This window comes from Engraulis encrasicolus, chromosome 23 (genome assembly GCF_034702125.1).
Source record: "Engraulis encrasicolus isolate BLACKSEA-1 chromosome 23, IST_EnEncr_1.0, whole genome shotgun sequence".
In the NCBI taxonomy this organism is placed as follows: Eukaryota; Metazoa; Chordata; class Actinopteri; order Clupeiformes; family Engraulidae; genus Engraulis; species Engraulis encrasicolus.
The window spans coordinates 587,501-612,500 of record NC_085879.1 but is presented as its reverse complement, the minus strand read 5'-3'; the positions used below and the strand labels follow the sequence as shown (position 1 = coordinate 612,500).

At 44.5% G+C, this 25,000-nt stretch overlaps 2 protein-coding genes across 2 annotated transcripts in view; both read right to left on the bottom strand.

The window, feature by feature from the left end:
- The window catches only part of LOC134440585 (cytochrome P450 4V2), a 14,008-nt gene extending 8,147 nt beyond the window's left edge, over positions 1-5,861 (bottom strand). Inside the window, exons 1-6 of the mRNA XM_063190704.1 lie at positions 5,633-5,861; positions 5,340-5,452; positions 4,932-5,017; positions 3,657-3,847; positions 3,098-3,167; positions 2,538-2,664 (exon numbers count right to left, since the gene is read on the bottom strand). Of these exons, the coding sequence (XP_063046774.1) occupies positions 2,538-2,664; positions 3,098-3,167; positions 3,657-3,847; positions 4,932-5,017; positions 5,340-5,452; positions 5,633-5,825 (780 nt within the window). The 5' untranslated portion in view covers positions 5,826-5,861. The remainder of the gene's footprint in view (positions 1-2,537; positions 2,665-3,097; positions 3,168-3,656; positions 3,848-4,931; positions 5,018-5,339; positions 5,453-5,632) is intronic.
- Positions 5,862-7,594: 1,733 nt separating this feature from the next.
- Positions 7,595-25,000, bottom strand: part of fam149a (family with sequence similarity 149 member A) — a 54,166-nt gene continuing 36,760 nt past the window's right edge. Inside the window, exons 12-15 of the mRNA XM_063190795.1 lie at positions 21,133-21,261; positions 20,140-20,218; positions 10,537-10,707; positions 7,595-8,679 (exon numbers count right to left, since the gene is read on the bottom strand). Of these exons, the coding sequence (XP_063046865.1) occupies positions 8,597-8,679; positions 10,537-10,707; positions 20,140-20,218; positions 21,133-21,261 (462 nt within the window). The 3' untranslated portion in view covers positions 7,595-8,596. The remainder of the gene's footprint in view (positions 8,680-10,536; positions 10,708-20,139; positions 20,219-21,132; positions 21,262-25,000) is intronic.

The window sequence follows — 25,000 nt, the reverse complement described above, 5'->3', positions numbered from 1 at the left end:
CCCTGAAGAGGGTGTCTGAAAAAGGTGAAAATTGTTCTGTATTTCATGTGCCAGTAATGGGAATATGTGGTAGCCATAACACACCATTCCCAGAGATAGCAGCAGCCAGCCATACTCATGTTTCCACCCCATTGGACAGGCAGAAGCAGGCACAATAACTGTGGCTCTGTGTGGCCAATCATATTTCAACCACCAAACACCTTCTGCGTTTCATCAGGTTGAAGCCAACCTCATCCACATAGTGATGAAGTTGCGTGTTGGTTCATTGGCCTCCACTTCCATTATACGTATGCTATGTTCATAACACAAAGAAATGGCTTGTGTGAACTGACATGCGTTTTCATTTTGGAACACATAGGCACAGTTACATCAAACATGTATTGTGCCTTCCTTTGTGCAGCCTTAGTACATGTGTGAGGTCACACATGGTGCACTGTACATCACTCTGTGATGCTGAACTGTTTCACTGTGAGGTACACATGCTGCATACTAATACTTATAGGCCTACCTGTATACTAGAGTGGTAGCACAGCTCCTTCACTCTGTCACCATTTTCTTTCAAATGGAACAGTTTCTTCTTCTACTTGATATTCATTTGGTGTCTTTTCAGCACCCTGTCAATGGATTGAGATGCTGGGAGGAGGTCTTTCTCAAAGATTTTGTTGTCCTCTACAATGACACTCTTTGTCTTCCTTACTGTTGTTGTGGCATTGTTTTCCACAAACATGGTGGAAGTAACCTCCTGCTGAGGTGTGAAAAGGGAAGAAACTGCCTCCCTGCTGAAGATGTCTTGCAATATATGTATGTAGAAAGCCATGGAAACTCAAAGTTGAAGAAGAGAATATCATTGCATTAGCTGTACATTTATACATTGTAAAGGTAATTGCTGAACTGTAATACCGTCTTACAAAACTGTACAGATAATATATACAGGTCATTTGATGCATAAATGAGGACTCTATTATCCATTGTACATTTTGCCGCACACTTCAATCAGCATTTGCAGTTGCTAACACATCATTGTTTACGTTGTCTACCTGTAAGGCTCTTATCTCATCACAAAAAATTCTTCTCAAACTCTTCTTCCTCTTCTTCTTCCTATAGAGACTCCATCCAATTCCTTATCCTTCATATTAGAAGGTGTGTTGTGCTGCTACTATGTACGTACTGTATAAACAGAGGAGATACTGTATACTCTCTGGTCTACGTACACATTGGCCCAAATCCAAATGGAAGGCATGGCTCGAAGACTCCCCTCCTACATAAACAGGCCTCTGATCAGATATGTGAAGTTAGCTAATGAGGCGGTCGTTACCAACGGCACAAACGAGTGTGCTGCCCTGCATATTTGATGTTACGGCGATCCTATGGCGGGACTTACGTTCATCACGTTAGCGCTGAGCTTACGTCGGCTGTTTGAGCGGTGAGAGGCCGCCAGATGGCGGAATCATAGAATAGGCTATAAATAGATCTAGCGACCGCATATTTAGATACTACTATGTTGATTTATCGGTTTGGTTCAATATCTAAGCACATAATTGTCAGAAGAATAAAGAGTGTTATTAGGTAGTTGGGAGGCAGCCATGTTTGTTTTCAGTTTCCCAGTTGAGAGGGAGGTGGCACACAGCATTTTGGCTAGCAGGCAGCACCAAGTCAGCATCTGATGTTGCCCTCAAATCCCCATTACACCCACAAATGTTTGGAATCGTGCACTTGATGACTTGATGTCCAGTTAGCTCACTGGAAGGACAGCTACTTTTCCCGTTTCGAACGTAGCCAATGTCTAGTTAGTTGAGGTTTCATGAGATGCATTTGTGTGCTCTTTCAGAAAACTGATTTATTGTTGGATGATCTACTTCTTATCTCATGTGTCTTTATTAGAGAGAGTCCAGATTCACCAGGGAGCAAATAACTCATTCAGAAGAGCAGAATTTTAAAAGAATAATTTACACGTGTAATAGAATGCATATCATGACGCCTTTCTTTCTTGCATACTGTAGCCTATTTGTATAGTATACATTAAGATTTATGTGAGTAACCAATGCCTGCAAACTATTGGGAGGAGGATACTTTTCAACAGATATCCGCTACATTAGATTTTGAAGTTACTACATTAGATAAGCAGTTGGTAGTGATTGTATAGAATTGTACACATGGATGTGCTGAAGCACTTTTTGAATCTGCAACAGTTTTTTATTGTGCAAGAGACAAACTGATTAATATGAACCAGTAGATTGAGAGAAATTCTGAGAAATATACCAAAGTGACAAACTGTAAAACCTCAACATGCACAAAAATGCAGTCATTGTTCGAATAATAGCAATCATAATAGCATAATACCAAGTAGCCTATTGAACTTTGCTGTACCTTGCCCTTTTAATGTTTGCTCACCATTTATTCAACCAAGTTAACTAAACAACCCATGTATTAACATAAATTTGCTTTTTCATCATGGAATGCATTTTTGATAAAGCACCTTTGAGTGCATTCAAAGACTTTTGTGTTAAGCAGACTCCTACTTCAGAAGATGCACTCACATTTTCAGTGAAGTTGTGCAGGATCTGTAGCCTGTGGAACTGCTCTTTCCCCTCTCCTAGTAAGTTATAGGTCCAGTCGGACCAGAACCATGGTGCCCTCTGTCTCCTGGAGATAATGTCAGTCATCCTGTAAGGACATCAACAGAAATTGTAATATTCCTTTCGCTCTGACGTCAACTTCACATAGTGGGGGGGTATCTGTATGCTATCTGGATTAATATAGTAGGCCTACTTTCCCATTAAGATATCATAATAAAAATAGCCTACATTTATAATAAAAAAACATTTTTGGATTCCATGCACTATCTGACTAAAATATGAAACATAATTTCCCTTTGAGGTTTGATAATGGACACAAATTCATCACTTCATTCATAAATTCTTTTTTCTGGTCATTAGAATATCTTAGATCTTAGACAGGGTACTAGGCTACAGAAGCAGATAGCAGCTTTGCTATTCTTGGATCGCAGTCAAGGATCTGAATCTTGAAAGTATACCTCCAGTTCCTACCACAAGAGGGAACAAGGTTAGTATAAGTATTCAGAGTCTATATTACTTACTTATAAACACTTTTGACATATTCAGAGTCAGAGTTACTTTGAGCATAGATCTTCTTTCCCATCGCAGTCTCTGAGGATAACATCATTCAATCAGTTTCCTTGGGATGTATCGATGTGTCAGCAGGTGAATATAACATTTGTCTTAAACGTAAAGCAATAGCAAAATCCAGATGTGAATACAATAATTTTCATTACATTATCTTAATTAAAGAAATTTTATTTCTATGATGAAAAAAAGAGTGCTAATTAAAGTAAGTTGTAGCCTAACAAGTAACATGAGAGAGATTACCTCTGCCCAGACTTTTTAATCTAATCTGTCTATCCTGTCATTACCATGGTACATTTCCAAGCACATTGCAGGTCAGCAAAGGTGCCACTGACCAAAACACCAGTGGCTAAATATTAACATAGGTGGAAAAGATGAGGAAAGGTTGTTGTGTAGAGGATAATAAGTGTAAAGAGCTGACCGCAACATCAAAAAATTGCGCACACACACACACACACACACACACACACACACACACAAACACTGGCTATTGTGCACACACCATACACCTACCGCATATAATATCAAGAGCACAGAGGGTGATAAAATTGAAGCAGTTGAAGGGATGGCCCCCCGCATGCTTCTGCAGTTTCCCCACCAGCACCTCCGCCTGCTCATTCATCACCTCCAGAAAGTCGGTCAGGATGGAGAAGTGGAACGTCGGGGTCAACATCTTGCGCCGACTACGCCACTTGTCACCTGTGCTGTAGGGGCAAGTGAAGAAGGGAAGAGAATAAACTGTGAAGAGTATATCTACCTGGTTCAACTTTAAAATATACTAGGTCAACCAAATTTCAAGTTTCAAGGAGAAGTGTAACATCGGGATCAACATCTCAAACCGACTATGCTACTAATGACCTGCGCTGTTTGCCCCAGTGCAGAAGGTCATGCAACAAGATTCAAGATACACAGCTCTATTGTCATAATCAGAAACCCACATGAAAATCACAGCAAAATAAACTTACAAACGCAAGTTACAGAGCTGCTTCAAAATTAGGAATTTCTTTAACTTAATTGAACTTAACTTGAATTAATTTATGTTATGTTAAGATTTGAATCGGCTTCGAATTAGCATGACTGCATATTTATTGTTGTGTTGACTTAGCCATGCAAGTTCATACAGTGAACTCAAATACATTTATCAGCATGAGTGCAGCTGACTGCACCACTTGTCACCTGTGCTACTGGCGCCAGCCAAGAGGAGACGAGAAATATCAGCGACCGTGCAGGACAGTGTTTGGAATTACTGTGCATTTACAAAACAGGAGTACCACTTGAAGAGGATCAGTGGTGTTCCCTTCCTTGCAATTGGTGAGAAATGGCCAACAGGTCCCTTGCCAAGAGACGGGTGGACCAAACAGTTCATTTGTTTAGCAGCTGCTTAAGCTGAATGATAAATACACTCCCTGTGCGATGCCCTTTCATTTAGAGGCCAAAGTGTATGTATTAGGCTCACACAAATACACTTCAGATTAGGAAGCTTAAGGGTGTATGTTTATACTTTGTATTTACATGACCTGAAAGGGGGTCTGTTTGTCATACTGGCACACATGACGTCAATCCATACCTAACTGGTATGCAGAGCCCCAAATACATTCTAGCTCCACAACAACTTAAAAGGTATTTATAATAGTTATATTTATAAGACCTAAAAGATTATCTTATTTTCACACTGGTACACAAATGATGTAAAGATCTTGCTCCACAAGAACTCAATATTTATATTTTACATGGCCAGAAAGGAAGTTGTCTGTTAGCCACCCTGGAATGATGTCCATCAATATCTACCTGGTGAGGAGACCTGTGCCAAGCCAAGGGTGTAGGAAGGTGTAGGAGTATGATTTATCCAGGTGCCTGGAGGAGCTGAGGACCACCTTGAGGGGGAGAAAGGAGAGGAGGGTGGTTACATCCCGGCCCTGTTGGAGATGGCACATTCAATTACGAGAACTGATTGCAACCCATTGGCAGGAAAGGAAACGGGCAGTTAGGCATTTATACATTTAGAGTAGAAACTATTACCTCTCAGCTTACCTTCGCTGCTCACATGCGTCATTCAAAGCAAACCCGTGCCAAATGCATGTGCAGCTGAGTATCCAACACACTTGGGAAAAAAGTTTACATCCCAAGCGGCCACTCATAAGCCATGTTAAAACCTCTACTACCAGATCACTCACAAATACCCAAGAATCTTTTTACCTCAATGTTTTCAGCGTGGTACAGGACGACAAATGGAACAGGTCCAAGCCATAGTTTGGCCAGTGGAAGGTGTCTGAACTCATTTGTGCCCTCGATCATCTGGTTGAAGAAATCTAGCACAAAATTATTTTATTTTTTTTACCGCTGAGCTGTTTATCCATGTGGGTCTTTTTCTGGCTTTCATATTTCTTTCAAAACTTTTAAAATATTTAAATCTCATCACACTTTTTTTTGGCTTGCAGAGCGTTCTGCAGCCAGCAATAATGAAATGGACGATCGCCCTAACTGCTTACCTCCGGCATTTGTTTTAAACTGCAGAGCATTGCCAATGATGGGATAAGCTCCTGCCATGCCTGGGATGGGCTGCATCTCCCTCCATTTATGAACATATTGCCTAAGTGGCTGATATGTGCTACATGCCAAGAGTATGACAGAAATAGCCAGGGATATAATGCCCAAGGCGTATAAGCCTAGCAACACTGCCATTTTCCCCTGTCTCTGACGGATTAAGCGTCTGTCTCTTTCTAATGTTGTGAAGTGTGGACGGAGCTGCCTTCACGTGAACTTTGCTCCTGCCACGGCCCACTCCATCAGGGAGGAGGCAGCGTGCCAGCAAGCGCCACACATTTGCTGGGTCATTTACTTTACGAGGCAGGAAATATAGGTTATCTTCAGGTGAGCGCCTGTCCAGAAGTGCAGAAGTGGGTCATTAACAAGCTAGAGGGGGACTGCTGGGGATATATATACCTATATAGCCTATCACAGGGGAATTTCTATCAACAATAGCAACAACAAAAACAATGATTCCCTGAGCCATCTGTAGTGTGCCCTGTTTGAGGTCCTTTTTTTGGATGAAAAATTGTTTGTGTTATGGGGGTTTGGGCTGGATGTGGCCAGCCACAGTGGCCTTTCACCATTCTTCCTCTCTTGTTTATCGCTCTCTCTTTCCATATCATTTCCTCTGTTGCTTTCTTCCTCTTCATCTGTCTTTCTCTCCACCTTTCATTCACCAGGCAGGCACCCAGCCGAATGACAAAGCAGAAATCTGGGGTTAATGAACTCTGGGTCTGAATCAGGCACTGACACAAAACACACACACACACACACACACACACACACACACACACACACACACACACACACACACACACACACACACACACACACACACACACACACACACACACACACACACACACACACACACACACACACAAAACAAACAAACAAGGTGCTGGCACTGGCTTTGGCCCACTGGGACTGAGATATATCAGCAGGAGGCCAGCGGAGTCCATCTCTCCCTGTCCTCACCTCCCTCTGTTATGTCATCCCTCCCTCCATCTCCCTGCTCCTTTGTTACTCCCCACCCAAAAGCCCCCCTCCCCGTTCCCCTGTCCCCCTGGGACTCATCTCTGGTCCAGGGTAGCCCCTGTTCCATCTCCATTACATGCCCACAGGCCTGGTGCTGTGTTCGGCTGGATGCAGATGGAGAGATTTTTTTTATTTTTTTTTGGAACGAAGGCACAAGCATTCATGCCTGCAGGGAGGGGTCCTGAATTAAAATGTCCCAGTTTTGAGCTTGTTAAGGTGGGAGAACAACTATACAGCAGAAGTGTGAAAAGGAGAAAAAAAGAGCAAAGCAAAACATGGCAAATCACAACATTGATGATAACGTGAGTTTTTATGTTTATTATGTATCAAAATAAGAGACATGCGCATAACAAACATGCCTATAAAACACACACACACACACACATTTGGCATTTTTCCAGCGACAGCTACATGTATAATACTTATGTATCCATCTGAAAAAATATTTACATATGTATGGTAATAATTCATACCAGTAGATGCTCCACATAGCTTTCATTTCTTGCAAGAATATCAAACCTGTTAAAGCACAGTGATTTATACAGCGTTCGACACTGTTTTACGAGTGCACAGTGTTTTATTTGCTTTCTGTGGCAAATGGCAAGTGAAAGTGCATGTGTGTGTGTGTGTGTGTGTGTGTGTGTGTGTGTGTGTGTGTGTGTGTGTGTGTGTGTGTGTGTGTGTGTGTGTGTGTGTGTGTGTGTGTGTGCGTGTGTGTGTGTGTGTGTTATGTGTGCCATTAGAGGGAATGTAAACATAGAGAGAGAGAGAGAGAGAGAGAGAGAGAGAGAGAGAGAGAGAGAGAGAGAGAGAGAGAGAGAGAGAGAGAGAGAGAGAGAGAGAGAGAGAGAGAGCGCACTCTCGGAAACAATCGATGCCTGCCCATACAGAAATAAACCTGCTCCTTCCCCACCTCCTGCAGCCCAGAAAGAAAACGCTGCATATACATGTAGAGCACAAGTGGATCATATACAAACAGGAGGGGAGAGATGACAAGCAGATAAAAAAAGGCACCACACCTTTCATTTTTATATAATGTCTTCATTTAAAAGCAGGATTATGTGTGCATGTGTGTGCTTCTCTCTCTCTCTCTCTCTCTCTCTCTCTCTCTCTCTCTCTCTCTCTCTCTCAGTGAGTAAGTGCAAGTATGTACATACGCGTGTGTATGCGTCTGTATATCTGTGTGTGTGTATTACACATTTATTTCAGAATGATAAGAGACGCTGACCTCTGCACCCCTCGGGATAGACTCTTTGTCCAAGTCCAACCCCCGCATGTTAGTTTGCTGAACATTTCGGCTCTTTCACAAAACTTCTTTGCAGCAGTTGTCAAGATGTGTTTGTTACAGAATTATTTCTGCCATATTGTCATTAATGAGCCTCTATCTTGTATGCAGAAGCGGTCAAAAAATGAATATTCTCACATCTCGACTAGCCTGTTTTCTGATTTGTGTTTTTGCGTTGCATATGAAAACCACCTGCCGTGCCTCTGCTCTGCAGCATCATTATAAAACACCAGTGGTCACAGCACGACTCCTCCATCACCTGGACAGAATTGTTATAGTGGCCTGTGTTACTGTGTTGTGCTGTTCTGTGTCTTGTGTGCGATCAGAATTGCATGCCAGTGCCGGAATTGCTTGTCAGTTCTGGTCAGTGCTGTGAGAGTCGCATGCCCGTGTTCTGGTCAGTGCTGTGAGTGTGACGTGTATTATCTGTCCTCAGGTCAATGGTGTGAGTGTCGTGTGCATGTCTGTCCTCAGAACATTGGTGTGAGCGTCACATGTGTGTCTGTCCCCAGCCCAGTAGTGTGAGTGTTGTGTGTGCGTGTGTCCTCAGGTCAGGGGTGTTAGTGCCACGTTTGGGTCCTCTGGTCCCCCAGGTCAGCGTTTACGGCATCACCATTTGGAACTTCCTCCTGGCTGTCGGTCCTCCTGGAGGTCGGCTGAGTGCTTTGCGCTGACACTGCGCTCCTGCGAAGGGAGAAGGGGAGTCAGCCCAGACTCAGAGCAGTCAGAGAAATGTGCCAGGATCAGCCATGTGAAATAACACAGAAGCACAAAAATCAAATTACTTTTTTTGCCATCGCCTCCAAAGTATTAAGCTCAAGCCCTTGTTCCTTTTTTTCTTGCTGTGGAATCCATGACTCCATCCAACCACCCCCCTTCTCTCTCTCTCTCTCTCTCTCTCTCTCTCTCTCTCTCTCTCTCTCTCTCTCTCTCTCTCTCTCTCATGCACAGCACACACAAGCACACACACCCCAACCCCAGCTTTCCATCACAAGGTTTCTGGCCACACACACTTGCCTGCCCTCCCATCCCCCACCAAGTTGCTCTCCCTCTCTCTCTCTCTCTCTCTCTCTCGCAGGCAGCAGATTCAATCATGCCTTTTGTTGCAATATATGTCCTCAGTCTTATCTCGAGCTCCGGCTATACCTTTTAAGCTTTTGCTTTCATATGTTCGCAGATAAAGGGGATTCTCATGACAATAAAGAAACAGATCGATGCACCTGTGATATTTCAGATGGCTCACTTCATTTATATAACTGGTGTGTGTGTGTTACTCTGTCTACATGCCATGTGTGGCTTTCCACTGTGGCTTTGGTGTTGGTATATTGTGTTGAGACACACGTGAGCAAAATTATCGACGGGAAAGTGAGGAAAAGGCTAAAAAAACTGTTTTGACAGAGATGTTAGTTTGTGTAGAGCAGCACAGGAGTGAAGTGGTTTTAATGCATGCGTCGAGGAGGGAAAGAGGGTCATTCATGTTTCACATTCACAAACACGCCACATGCACTATTTATGTTCCATTACGCTGACATCTGACTTATGTTCGCTGGCACACACAACGTAAATACCAGCATTCAACCACGGCTCTGTGTTTCAACCCAATAAACTATATGAACACTCAATTGTAGGTGCATTTTATGATGCAATAAACTATAAAATGTTCTGTATATTCTTTGTATATTGCATGATACCATAATGCATTTCTCATGTTCTCTGACTTTCACAGGCCCAGAAAGGAAGAAAAAAAGTATGGTGAAATTGATAGATAGCATTACACTGTATATTCTATGCACCCACTGACCCTGAGTTTTTCTATGTCAGGAAATAATTCCAGATTCCATGCATTTACGTATTGCCATGTCAACCCAGTTGATAGGAATGAAAATTGGGAATATTATGGTAATTGATTACCATGTATGTTAATTCCTACTGCTGAACTGCCTCATAGAGCAGAGGTAGAATAGCCATTAGTGAAGGTGGCAACAGGTTTGTCCTTAAGGGAAATGTACTCGTTTGAAAGGTGCGAATTGAGAATGTTCTGAAACTCAACACACTGTATAATGATAGACGTTTGAGGATTATTAAGAGCATAACGATACTCCTAATGATACTCGGCTACTACAGTAACAGCTATCAGTGCCAGAGTAGGAGGCACGTAGTATAAATGCTTAAGGCCCTGCCTTAAGCTCATATGCACCTAAAATGAGGACCTATACCTACCGGTATGTGCATATACGGTAGTACAGTGGCTATCAACCTTTTCTGAATGAAAGTCCCCTGGACCCTGGGACTCATCATATTTCTCCCAACGCCCCCTTGACCTCATCATAAGCTTGTCAACAGCCCCTGCCAACACCCCCTGTTTAGCCCCCGTTGAGAAAGACTACTGTAGTACATCCCAATAAACTTGTTTATTTAATTTTGATAGATGCTAGATGTCTTTTCGATTGATGTGTCATCTTATGGAGGCAACGGAACTAACATTTTGACTGGGATATGTGACTACTAAAAGATTCATTTGAATGAGTATGTTACATTTACCAATGAGGAGCGCTCCAGCGGGACCGTCTCTGTCCACTGCGGAGGACGCGTATGTCCGTCTCCTCCTGGGTGGCGTGGTGGCACACTCAGAGAAGCCGCTGGCCATGGAGGAGGAGGTGATGCCCAGGCTGAACCCTGTAATGCCCATCCTCGCCAGGTCACCACTGCACCCTGGCACAGTCCAGAAACACAACTATTCACACAGTGCAGAGAAACAGCAACTGACACACATCAATGATTTAAGGCAGGTCAGGTCATTTTGTTTTGCATAGAGTATTTACACGCCCATCCTTGTCAGGACACCAGGATACCCTGGCAAAGTTCGAAGCCAAAGCCACACTCGCACACATTAACGCTTTAAGTTGAATCAAGTAATATTTGTTTACATAGATTACACTATTTCACAAATAACAGTTGAAGTGCAAAAAAGGGACAAGGGTACAAAAGCGATTGAACATTACATGACCAGACAGAAATCCAGGGTAGACTACTTTGACACTTATGGCAATTTCTGTGGCATGAAATGGAACTAAACTGTTAGTCTGAAAACAAATTTCATCCGTCAAAATAATTTGTATTTTATTCACTCTGACGCAGCACCAACCCCTGACTAATCACGAACATAATGGTAAAGTGCTCTTTTAATCTTCCTTGCCAAACATGATGGTACCACCAGAGACAGTTTAAAGGCTACAATACAAATGGGAATGGGAACACTCACACACTGCAGTGCTATACTGTAGGTCAAGTGTAGTCACCTTTATATGCATAGAATACTTCACAAATAACAGCGATTTAAGTGCAGAAAAGTTTCACAAAATGGTAGTGATTCAGTAAACATTAGACATGTTCGACTACTTTGACATCTTGGACAATTTCTGTGCAGTTATGTGGAACTAAACTTTTACTTTTCTTACAAACAGATGTCATCCATCAAGACCATCTGAATTTTATGCACTCCGACCCAATAACAACCCTCGGTTAAACATACAGTAATGGGTAATGTGCTCCTCAAATCTTATTTCCATACCAACAGCTCTTTTCAGGCTGAACATTTGCCCCTTTGGGCAACATTTCGGGCTCTATTCTAACAGATACATGTTTTGCTACAAATCAAGATTATTCCATGGCAGGATCCCACACCAGGTATGTATATTCACGGGAAGCAATCATGTGTGAAAGTTACAATGAACATACATAAACAATTGCCAACAAAATCTAGACAATATTCTTTCGAAAAGCCACAAACAGAGTGGAATGGAGGTTGTTCATCAACAGCCAATGCACCCAAGACGAGCAAAGGGTTGAAGTCAAGGAAGACATTAAACATTTCCATTACATTTAAAGAATATCCTCTCTGCAATACTAACACTATTTTAAAAGGCCGAGTGAGTTGTTCACTATCTCTAGCGAGCACCAAAGTCCTGTTCATGTGGGCCGCTTGGGGATTGTACACATACTGAAAGGAGGGCTCATAGCCATGGGTGGACTGGCCATAAGGCATCCAGGGCATTTTACCAGTGGACGGATGATGATTTTGGCCTGGTCCCACGCCCCAATGTAGTGGTATCAATCCTCATGTCGCTACAGCTGACCTCTCAGAGTCAGATTTGAAGATTCATTTTGGCTGTTGTGGTCAAAATAGCTTGTAATAGATGACTAAAAAGGCTTCACTGTCTCTCTCATTGCCTGGCAGACCGGTCTTGTCTGAAATGTTATTGTCCCAGTCCAGCCCTGCTTACAGCAAATGTAGTCCTTGGTGGAGATTTAGGTATTGCGGTAGAATGGACACCCTTGACTTACAGGGCCATGAAGCCTCTTTGTGCAGAATGGCCCATAGGCAGGCCCCTTCACTCTTTGCTTGAAAGGCCTGACTACATCATAACATGCTATGCTATGACATCACTGAGAGCCTTCAGTCTAGCATGAGCGTTAGTTCTGCCATTAAGACTCAGAGAGATAAATTCGTATTTAACAATTTAATGTTGTTAACATAGTTGACATTAGAATTGGCATAAGTAGACAGTATTTGGCGTAGGTCCAATCATCAGCCCGGGTCTTGCGCTGGCGGATCCAGTAGAGCCTGCCGTAGCCGTGCAGCAGGAACTGGACTTTTAACCCCCCGGACAGGAAGACTGGACCCAACTGGTGGCGGTGGGGATGGAGGAGGAGATTTCGGACCGGCCATGCCTAAAGCCAGCAAGAAAGGAGAGTTTAGACACGTCGCTATAAAGGCGATGGCAGCCGCTGATTGGCTCTGGGAAATGCACAGGTGCTCTGAGTCTCCCTGGCAGAACTAACGCAGGCTACATTTCTGCCATTAAGACTCAGAGAGATAAATTCGTATTTAACACAATTTTAATGTTGTTAACATAGTTGACATTAGAATTGGCATAAGTAGACAGTATTTGGCGTAGGTCCAATCATCAGCCCGGGTCTTGCGCTGGCGGATCCAGTAGAGCCTGCCGTAGCCGTGCAGCAGGAACTGGACTTTTAACCCCCAAAACTAAGGAGGGCATGCCGGATTGTAATACTGCCGATGACGATTGAAATCATGAGAAAATAACACAACTTACCCCCAAAGAGAGAACAAGGACAAGAGGAGACGCGTGACCCACCGTAGGCGACGACTGGAACCCACCTAGAGCATTTGAGGAGGACAAAGAAATGAGACAAACATGAAACACTGCAAAAACCATGGGCAGGAACAGGCAGGCCCCTGCGGCCACATGAAGAAGTGGGCATGGAAATCCCCTACACCACCACCAGTGGTTGCAGCTTGGGCACTTATGCAGGGCACTTATGCACTTATACAGGGCGCCCTCACGGAGGGCAGTACATGTAAACACGAAGCAAGGGCCCTCACGGAGAGTGGCACACTTGTAAATAACCTATAGCAGGCTATTCGATAAGAATTTGCATGGCCACATTTCGAAAACGTGAAATAGAGTACTTTCGGCCATAACTAGTAGGTACCGCTTTGAGTGCTTGTGAATTGTAAAGAAGCACCCGATTGTGGCATATAATGCTACAGCTGGGCCGCATGAGCTTGAGCTAGTAACGCGCCAGCAAGGCGCGGGCTCCGTTATAAGGAGCATTTACACGAATGCGCCACACGGGGGCAGGGAGAGACTCTAATCGGCGCAGCGTGTGCGTGTCTACTAAGAAGCAGTGATTGAGCCCCTCAGGGGCAGAGAAATAGATAGACAGACCTGTAGAGCAGAAAGAAAATAACGAACAAGGCAGACAGGCGGACAGCAGCAGACAGACAAAGTTTTAGCGGAGTGCAGGCAATACGTGGCACTCTCGTAGAGCGCTGAAACAGAGTGCAGAGTCTCGGGCTCCGTTATGAGGAGCGATTACTCGAATGCACCGCACGGGGGCAGGAAAGGACAGGACACAGGTTTACAGAACAGGAAGCGGCTGACAGAGCAGAGGGGCGCTCTCACGAGAGCTGTGCAGAGAAATTCTAGTCGGCGCAGAGTGCGCGTGCCCACCAAGGTAGCAGTGACTGGCCTCACGTGGGCAGTAAAACATTTAGGGAATTTGACGTACAACACAGGGGAAAATAACGAACAAGGCAGACAGGCGCTCTCACGGGGAGCATTGACAGCTTAACTCTAATCGGCGCTGCGTGCGCATGCACAAGGCAGCAGTGACTTGCCTCACGTGGGCATAAACATGTAGGGACATTGACATACGACACGGGAGGAAATTAACGAACAAGGCAGACAGGCTCTCCGATGGGGAGCATTGACAGACTAACTCTAATCGGCGCTGCATGCGCGTGCACTAAGTTAGCAGTGACTTGCCTCACGTGGGCATAAACATGTAGGGACATTGACATACGACACAGGAGGAAAGTAACGAACAAGGCAGACAGGCGCCCCCATGGGGAGCATTGACAGGCTAACTCTAATCGGCGCTGCATGCGCGTGCACTAAGGTAGCAGTGACTTGCCTCACGTGGGCATAAACATGTAGGGACGTTGACATACGACACAGGACGAACAAGGCAGACAGGCGCTCTCACGTGGAGCAATGACAGATAAACTCTAATCGGCGCTGCGTGCGCATGCACAAGGCAGCAGTGACTTGCCTCACGTGGGCATAAACATGTAGTGACATTGACATACGACACAGGAGGAAATTAACGAACAAGGCAGACAGGCTCTCCGAAGGGGAGCATTGACAGACTAACTCTAATCGGCGCTGCATGCGCGTGCACTAAGGTAGCAGTGACTTGCCTCACGTGGGCATAAACATGTAGGGACATTGACATACGACACAGGAGGAAATAAACGAACAGGGCAGACAGGCGCTCCCATGGGGAGCATTGACAGACTAACTCTAATCGGCGCTGCATGCGCGTGCACTAAGGTAGCAGTGACTTGCCTCACGTGGGCATAAACATGTAGGGACGTTGACAAACGACACAGGACGAACAAGGCAGACAGGCGCTCTCACGGGGAGCATTGACAGATAAACTCCAATCGGCGCTGCGTGCGCGTGCATTAGAGTAGCAGTGACTTGCCTCACGTGGGCATAAACATGTAGGGACATTGACATACGACACAGGAGGAAAGTAACAAACAAGGCAGACAGGCGCTCTCATGGGGAGCATAGACAGACTAATCTAATCGGTGCTGCGTGCGCGTGCACTAAGTTAGCAGTGACTTGCCTCACGTGGGCATAAACATGTAGGGACATTGACAAACATGTAAACAGAAAGAAAATAAGGCAGGGACATGCTCTCACAGAGAAAGGTGCGTGATAAGCGCTAAGTGGCGCGGCGAGCGCGTGTGAACGGTTACCGTGCCGGGAGCCAAAACCAACCTCTACGTGACGGGGGGGTTACCTTATCGACTGCTAGAGAGTAGTGCGTAATGAGGGCTAAATGGCGCAACGTGCGCGCATGAATGGTTACCGGGACGAGAGCCAACACCAACACCTGTGAGGGAGGATACTTTATAGGCCGTTACGGAGTGAGCTTGAGCTTTAGGACATCGGCAGGGAGAAAACGGGCCACCGCAGTGATATGATGAGCGTGTGCAAGATACCGAGGGTGATGGTAGCGTGAGTCAGTCGCGTTGGGCATGGATTAGGCTATGAATTTTAAGAGGTAAATAGAGGTGCAGAGATTACCTTGGGTGACCTGGATCCCTGCTGCGCGCACAGAATTGAATGCCTAACATCATACGAATTGAAGGCGTATTGGAATTTCAGGTCTTGGAGTTAAAGACCAGAAACATGCACCTGCCGGTGGGTGGTGAGGACTGAGAAGTGTTGAATCAAGGGGAAAAATAGTGCAGTATAGAGCATGAGGACCGAAAGAGGCACAGTGATGTGCAACAGTAACCATGACGCCAGTCCCGAGAGTATCGGACTTAGATGTTCTACCTTATGGGAGGAGAATAGAGATGAGTGAAAATTAATTAGGGTAACCAGGGTCACTGGCATAAAACCGGATCCCAAATGACGTCCTGTAGGCCTTCTGATGACGTATTGAGAGTGCACCAGGCCTTTGACCTGTGTGATAAAATAAGGAAATACATGTCGGAAGGAAACGCACATGGGTAGCGATGGGCCCCAACGTGTGGACGAGCATGACCATCTGAGCACCTGGAACGGAAAGATAGAGTTTACAGTCAGCGACAATGACAGTTTGCCATAGCTAGGCGAGCATTCCCTTCCTTGCCACGACTAGGCAGACGTTGTAGTTTGCTAACTGTACTGGAATGCAGCATGTACACAGAGAGGAGAATGAGACAGCAACGAGATAACAGGAACGGGTGAAATTAGCAGCGAGAACAAATTGCAACGTTGACTCGTTGGTGCGGTAGAGGGCCTGGGCATGCCTACGAGAGCAGAGAGGTTAACTGGAACTTGTGCATGGTTAAAGGGTTGGATACTCATATCAAAGATAGTCAATTCATCAATTTCGTCCTACTACTTCAGATGGATGACTCACTGTACGAGGAGTAGTAGAGTCATGCTTGGCACGTGAAAGAAAAAGCGATCGTATGTAAGCAATTGCAATAATTTGAAATAAAATGCACTTAGATAGGTGCGCCCTTAAATTGTAGACGAGGGTGTAGCTAGTTAATGCTTTGTACGGCCTGTTGATACCCCCAAAAGAATCCCGGGCCCATTTGCATGGCAACTACTAAGTGAGCCACGGGAAGCCATGCACCACCAAGCAGTTAAAAGCGGAGTCGCGCGGGTCTCCAGGCAGCGGCGCAGTGCTGATTGAATTAACCTATGAGACGGAGGAAAGAGAGGGACAGATACGATACTATGCATCGTTGGTGGAAGGGGCTCCAGCTGCAAACGTGGATGCGATAAGTCTGACAGCTGAGTACTCGGAACATGCAGCGTGCAATCGCCAGTAGTGAACCTAGAACGAAAGGACATGGCCATTATCAACGCATCTTTTAATGTGTGGTTAATCCCACAGATTAGGCTACTGCGCGGAAGCATACTGAGTCCCGGCAATGGGCAGAGCTAATTAGCATGCCACACGGAGAGAGAGAAACGTGGGTGCTGGCATGCGAAACCACGGCGCAACAACTCTAAATCGTGAGCGAAAAGCAGAGTGTGCTATAGCCACGGCTATGAACATTTAAAGTAATTTACCTAGGAGCCAGAATACCCACGTCTGAAAATGATAGATATAAACCTCTAGTTATGCAAAAAGTATTTTCAAGAATAAACAAAGAAGGCAGTTGACCAAAGAGCCAGCAGCCAGGTCTAAATAGGAGGACCGAGGGCCATGAAGGCCCAACACCGCGATATGATGTGAAGGCAACAGAAAAACGCGAAAGCACAAGAATTAACATGAAATACAGTATCGCCAAACTAAAATAGGCAATAAATCAAAATCAAGACAATAAATAGCTGAAAATAAAAACTAGGAGGAAAATCCGACCATACACTAAGATCATGTCTGCAATAAATAAAATCATTCTGTAGATATAGCCAGTTGGTTCACATCATTAATCGGGTAGGTCTAATGCCACTGCGCCAGCGAATAACTCCACCAGCACTACTCCAAAGACCCCGCGTGGGCAACCTCACCGGAAACAGATAAGTAGGCCTACACGGATTACACAGAATGTAGCAGGTCAACAATGAGCCGCTCCCATAGAGATGACGAGCCGATTCATAGGAACGAGAACCCAGTGAGTGAATTGCATGACTAAAATAGAGGGCGAACGTCGACTCTAGTAGCTACACATAACGCACCGTGACGCATAACACATTGCCACCACGCCACGAAGGCTACAGACCAGTGCACGAGCGATCAGTCAAACGACAACCAGATGAACCAGTTATGAATATTTCTAGGTCGGCAAGGAGGACGCAACGCGACTAGTAAGTCGTTACAGGGAGCACTCCACAATTTAACTTAAGCAGTCAGAGGGGAGAAAAAACAGCGGCAACGGGAAACGAGACAAAGAAGAAGAAAGTAAACGCGTGACTATAAACTGAGAACCTATAGCCAAGGTTGATGAAAGCAATACATTTTAAGCTACGATGAGAGGCAAGCCTCGCTTACTTACGCACATGTGACCACAGAAAGCAGCGCTGCCAACCTTCCTAAAACTACTATCCCTGCGGGCGTCCGAACCAGAAGTCGACGTGATAGTATGACAGAGCGCTTAGTGATAGAGAGAAAAACGTAGCACCAGCAAAACCCCTGAAGTGTAATAAAGACGCCGAAGCCAGCTGCCCAGACATGGCGAGATCCTAAAACTGAATCGAAATGAAAGTAGCCTCGAGGACAAGCGAAACGTACGGGAGCCTTCTATTAAGGGCGTGAGTGGAGAGGTGGGAGATGTGACAGCACGATAATGCTCCTGAAACTACGAGGAAGAAACATTTAACTGCAGTAAACAAAGTTTTGGCGCGCGCAGATTTCGGACCGGCCATGCCTAAAGCCAGCAAGAAAGGAGAGTTTAGACACGTCGCTATAAAGGCGATGGCAGCCGCTGATTGGCTCTGGGAAATGCACAGGTGCTCTGAGTCTCCCTGGCAGAACTAACGCAGGCTACATTTCTCGCAGGCCATGGTAGTCAGGTGCTTGCCGTTTTCTTTCAGGCGCTATAGATCAGCTAATCAATTATCCTCACTCCGAAATTTGGAGCCATTCAAATGTTGTCTGTTGTTTTCTCGATTCTGTCTGTTTACTTCTTCACAGCCCACCACCTCCCCAGCTCCACCTTGTCATGTATAACATGCTATAGTACGCTACTCTTTGTCATGTTGCCTGCTCTGTTCATGGGGGAATTGTTTGCTCTCCTAATCTTAAATTGGGTGAGCATTCCCTTTGCTGCTGCTGTCCCCTGAATCTCTGCTTTCCTGGGTGCTCAAGGAAAACCAAGGCAATCCTCTGAAGAGAGCCATACTGCCAAATCTAATTCAGAACTATTCAATTAAAGGGACACTGTGTGAGATTTTTAGTTGTTTATTTCCTGAATTCATGCTGCTCATTCACTAATGTTACATTTTTCATGAATACTTACCACCAGCATCAAATTATATGTATTCATTATACATAAGGGGGATCTTCTCCATGGTCCGCCATTTTGAATTTCCAAAAATAGCCATTTTTAGCTGCAAAAATGACTGTACTTAGACCATACAAGACAATATTTGTTTATTACTTAGTAAACTTTCATGTAAAGATCAAATTTGTCAATAGGCAGCCCAGTTTCAATGAGCAGCATAGTTGCAGTACCTTTTTTGACCATTTCCTGCACAGTGTCCCTTTAAGAAATTGTCTTCAGAATTTCTTTCGTTTCTTGACTGTAATGGACCTGACAGAACTAACAGATTGAGATTTAGCCATTGCAATTTTGGTGACAATAAGTTTATAACAGATGCTATTCGAAAAGGTGTTTTAACTGTGACCTGTTACCTGTCTGTCAGCTGGAGGAATCTGCAACCCACTCAAGTAAAACAAGAAAAAAAAACATTATATCAGTTCCGTCACAGACTGAATCATATGCAGTGCACAGGAAACAACACTAAGCCCTCTACAATCACTTACAGTACTAGTGACATAATATATATGAGCACCACTGAAGGTAGTCTAGCAGGTGGTAGTGGTGCAGAGGATGTAGAGATGGAGGCCCTGGACTCAGTGTAACCCAAGCAGGCAAAAAAAAAAATGATTTCAGTCCAGTCATGCATCCACACACACCTGCTGTTGCACAGCAATGCCTAGGTTATAGCAGGTGTATACCATAGATATGAAATGTGCCCTTAACTGTGATCTAGAGCTCATTTGACTGTTGGTTAGAGGAATGTTTAACTTAAGTCCGACTCATGTGTGGTGGTGCATGCTCACTCAGTCCGCAGGACCCACTAACTAATGACACATTAGATATGAGCACCAATGAGTCTAAGTTATAGACGATGGTGCGTAACGTAGGTCGTTAACTGTGACCCAAACTTGCCTGACTGTGGGTTGGAGGAATCTGTTACCCACTGAGGCGAGATGAAAATGATTTCAGTTCAGTCACAGATCTGCTCCCATGTGGTGGTGCAGCAAGGCTTACTCAGCCCCCTGCTGGCCAAACAGGTGGAGTGCGTCACTAACCTGGGAGCGCATGTCCAGAGGGCTTCACGGTGCTGGCAAAGTCCACCGGTGAAAAGCTGCTCTTCATGGGCGAGTCAGACTGCAAGACAAAGAGAAGCTCCTATGAAGTGATTGTGAATCACATGTGATCCATGGCTGAAATGTTTGTGAGCAGGTCACCTAACCTCACATTGCTCTCGAGACTGTAACCAATACCCTGTGCCTGCCATAAATAAGTGCAAATCACGTTGGAAAAAACTAGGTCATCTACGTGTAATTTAATGTAATGTAATGTAATGTAATACAATGTAGCCTACTCCTCTAAGTAAAATACTATGTGCCCTTGCGCTCTCTTTGCCCTGTGTATGATAATGCAACATAGTTCTTTGACATTACAAACCTTAATACAACCACCCTGCATACAGTACAGACAATGGGTTATTTTTGATTTTGTATACATACATATAATGACCTACATTCTGTTCTTGCAAATCGAGAAGGCTTCTAACACACAAGTGCAAGTGTGCATATAGAAACGTTTGTGCAATAATACTTCATTTGACTGTGTACATGAATGACACGTCTGTTCAGAATATGAAATGAGACATTGCTAGCATTTCTCGTGCATCAAATTTATGACAGCTACGCGTGTTTGTCCTGGTTTGAGTGATGGTTCAATGACATTTATTGATATGCAAAACCTGAATCACACTGAATAAAACATGAAAGTAAGTAAGAGAGTAATTACTGTCATGTTTACAAAGAGCTCATGACACCCTTGTGCAGAAGCGCTTCAATATAAAGTGTTACTCCATCAACCTAAAGAGTGTTACCACATGCTGATGCAAGTTGACTGACCGCTGTGTGAACTGGCCTTCTACCTCCCACAGTGGGCTGAAGGCCTTATTAGAAATGCAGGTCAGCGGAGTAGAGAGTGGGAGGGAGGGATGATGGCGGTCTGGAGGGATGGATGGAGGAATAAATCTAGGGATGGAGGGCGGGGTGGGTGCTTACCCAGACAGTATGGGTGGTGTTGGGCCTAGCCAGCGGCTCCAGACTCACAGGGGGCTCCCTCAGTGGAGGTAGGCCAGAGCGGGGGTGCACGGCGCTGGCCAAGCCCCCCCGTAGAAGTCTCCATCTGGGCTACAGCAGGACACCGGAGGGAGGTGTGGAGGTGGAAGAAGAGGAGTAGGAGGAGGAGGAGGTAGAGGAGGACAGACAGGGGGGTGGTGGAGAGAGAGATGGGGAGACTTTGACTTTAAAAACAGAACTTAAGTTTCAACGTAGTTACAACAAAGTTACAATATATTCAGACAGAGAAGGCGCTGCAAAAGAATGGAAGGCCGTTAGAGAGTCAGGTGGAAAAAGAGGAGAGTGAAAAGAAAAAGAGAACACAGAGACAGACACACAGATACACAAGCAGGCAGGCTGACAGACAGATAGGCAGGCAGACAGACAGGCAGGCAAGGCAGGCAGGCAGGAAGACAGACCAGATATTTAAGTGGCAATTTCTAAACGTCGACCTGAAATGGGTGCTACAAGAAAAGTAGGCTATTCAGATGTTTTGTAAACGTCAATAAACGCCCTACCATTGCGAGTGATTCCGTATTTGCGAGTGATTTCTAGCCAAAGCTTAGTGACAATTAAAACCAGCCCATAGGCTGTGTATTCTAGGTGTATTCAATGTTCTCTGTTTGTCAGGTCACTGTTCGTCAGTTCTGGGAGCGTAGGTCTGCAGATATGTTTTGCCAGTTCAAGGAAATACACGTTGGAGATCTAAGTGAGAATATTCTCAGTCAAAATTAGCCAATTGTAGGCTGCATCGTATTGCCTACTTATCGACGTGCTTGCCTCAGTCTAGACACTTGTATTTAAAGATTGCATATTTACCCCTCTTCCAAACTTACACCCAGACATTGTTTAGCATTAAAGGACCAGTTCAGTAAATTTTAATATGCTGCTGTATTGCTCATGCTACCCTTGACCTGTCAGTACCCGGTGATGCCACATTTTTCGGCTCAGCCCTTTCCGAGATATGAGCTATTCAGAGTCATTGCCGCCAGACCGTATTACACAGAGAGTTGCATACCACTAGACAGAGGGGATTCTAAGCTTTCGAATGGTACCCCATATGCCCAAATTCACGAGGGTGGTGTGTACACAAACTTGCATCAAAATGTGTGTGGGGAAAAAATGGTTATCCTTTCTTCATTCACGATAGCGATTTGCGGGCGATCTATGCGCTTTAGGTAACGCGAGTGGGCGGGGCTACTGCCCATTTTCTGGGAAAGGACCTGGTGTAGCCAATCAGATTTCAGGGGGGTCAAATGCCACCCTAGCCACCCCTGTAGCTCCGCCCCTGGCTATTCTAATGGGGGCAGTGTTTGTTTACATTTTTTTAAAAATGAGCATAGGCCTACTCCAAATATTTTCCCAAAAGGTACCGCTGTTTGCTAGTTGTCTGCTGATGTTGTATAACCTTTTGGATGTTTTTGGGAATAAATAAAAATGTTTTTTTTTTTTTTAAATGTAAACAAAGTGCTGCCCCCATTACAATGACCAGGATCTCGGAAAAGGCTGAAGAAGAAAAAAAAAATCTCAGGTACTGACAAGTCGAGGGTAGTGTGAGCATAACAACTGCATGTTGAAATTGACTGACACTTCAAATTGCCATGGTAAATCAAATGGAACCCAACGCAGTTGCAGACTGCCTTTCATGTTGGAACAGGTCTGTCATGGATACGCGCACGTTTAAAAGTAAAACTCTGTGGTTGTGCTGTGCACAGATTTCTTTAAAGGTCACTTTGGAGGATGTGCCAATGCTTTTTAATGATCAGCAGGCGATGTTTAATTTTCCCTGCTGTGGACGAATATCATGTGGAAAAACATAACCGGCTTGGTTTCATTTTTTGAGTGGATCAGGCTATGGCCATCTGGCAATTTTCTTGTAGCCTACGCATCTCAGGTCGATTTTTAGAAATGGGCACCAAACATCTGGTTTTCAACCGACCTCCATTCAGAATAGACACGTATTAAGAATGAAAAGTAGCCTTGACCCATGCGTATACGAAATAACTACAGTATAGGCCTACAAAACAGGGTCGCTCTTTGTTCATCACATGGTTCACTCAAAGCCCCCTGTGCTCGTCTTTCCTACGCTCCCCAAAACATAAAAATGAAAAGGCTACACATTTTCTTTTTTTTCCAGTAGAAGCTTAGCGCTCTTTATAAGGGGTGACAATGCGGGATGGGAACTGCGAATAGAGGATGACGTAGATATGGGAGTGTATGCCCCTACCATAATAGACAAAATGGGAGGGACTGCTCCAGACCTCTGTCCCGCATTCTGCATCTGAACATACTTGAGAAATCTAGACACCCCTAGCAGCCACAAATTGAATTTGTTTCCTGGGGCAGTCTAGTAACTTGTGGTCGCTGTGCGAGGCTGAAAGTCGAAAGTCAACTTTTCCAATCCAATCGTGAGGAGCGGATCTGAGGCCGGGCTACCTAGTGACGACAAAATATCATACAAATTAGATGGTCTGATAACCAATCTAATGGGTGTATGGGTTGCTTGGGCAGGAGTTACACATTTTTCTGAGAAATATGGCGGCCGTCCATGCAACTTCCAACATCAAAAAATGCACCATGAACTTAGGCCTATTTGAAACAAATAGATCACTGCACACTACCATTTGATCACTCGATGTTTTAAGCTAGCCGGGTAAGCTAGTGTTAGCATTTCACAGAATCAGACAGTAATTATTAGACCATTTCTTGTATGTGTAGAAAGACATCACGGCCGTGAAATATTATTTAGGACCAAAATACGGAAGTCGTTAACGCATGTAGACATTGTGTTGTAATATTGAGTGGGTTATGTGGGCAAACAGCCGTCAGCTGTATGTGATCTTGCTGGGTCTGGGCTGGAGGGACTGGGAGTCTGATGCCTGCTTGCTGTGTGTGAACTCGAATGAAAAATAACAGCTGCCTCGCTAGGTACCTCTTGGAAATATTGCCGGCTATGGCCCACAGTTTGCTGTGTGGGATTCGGAGTGATTGCTTGTTTGTGCCATCCTAGTGCGGAGGCATTTTGACAGACAACCGTTAATCCCGCCCACATGGCTTCCGAACTACACTAGACCCCTGTACAGCGTTTTGCTGAAGGGGTTTAACTCGCTAGGCTAACAACAGCTACTAATGAAGATGGGATCTTTGGCAGAATAAAGGTGAGATTCGTAGGAGGATGGAAGCAGAGAGCAGGTAACAGAAAATGAGAATGAAAAAAGAGGAGTACGGGAGAGTAAATGACCATACCAAAGAGAAGAAGAAAGACAGAAAGATTATGGAAAAACCGTGAGAAGGGGAGCAGATGAGAAAAGACAAGAAGACAGCCTGCCATAATGGTAACAGTCGAAAGCGCCAGAAAGAAGAGGTGTCAGACGCAGAGAGGAGAGGAAGAGAGCAGACGAGAGCAGAATATGGAGGGAAAGAATGTTCTGTTTTAAATTCAAGCCAGTCAGAAAATGTATTGGAAATCATTTCATTGATTCAAAAAAATTCCTTCCAGAAACGAACGATGCAATGTTAAATTAATGAACTAAAGTTTAATTAATTCTCTGAATCACGGCTCCAGGCAAAGAAAGAGGTAAAAAAGTTAAAGTCACATTAAAAATTCAATAAGGGAAAGGGGAATGCATGCAAGTGAAGACTGGGAACACATTTGGCATGAAAAATCAAGGTAATCCTGGACATATTTTTTCTCATTACAGTGTTTTTTTTCAATTTCTAACAAGCGCTTACCCATACTTTAGATACTTGTTCTAACCTCTTAAGCCTACTAAGTATATATATAAATATATACAAAGTATTTGTATTAAAA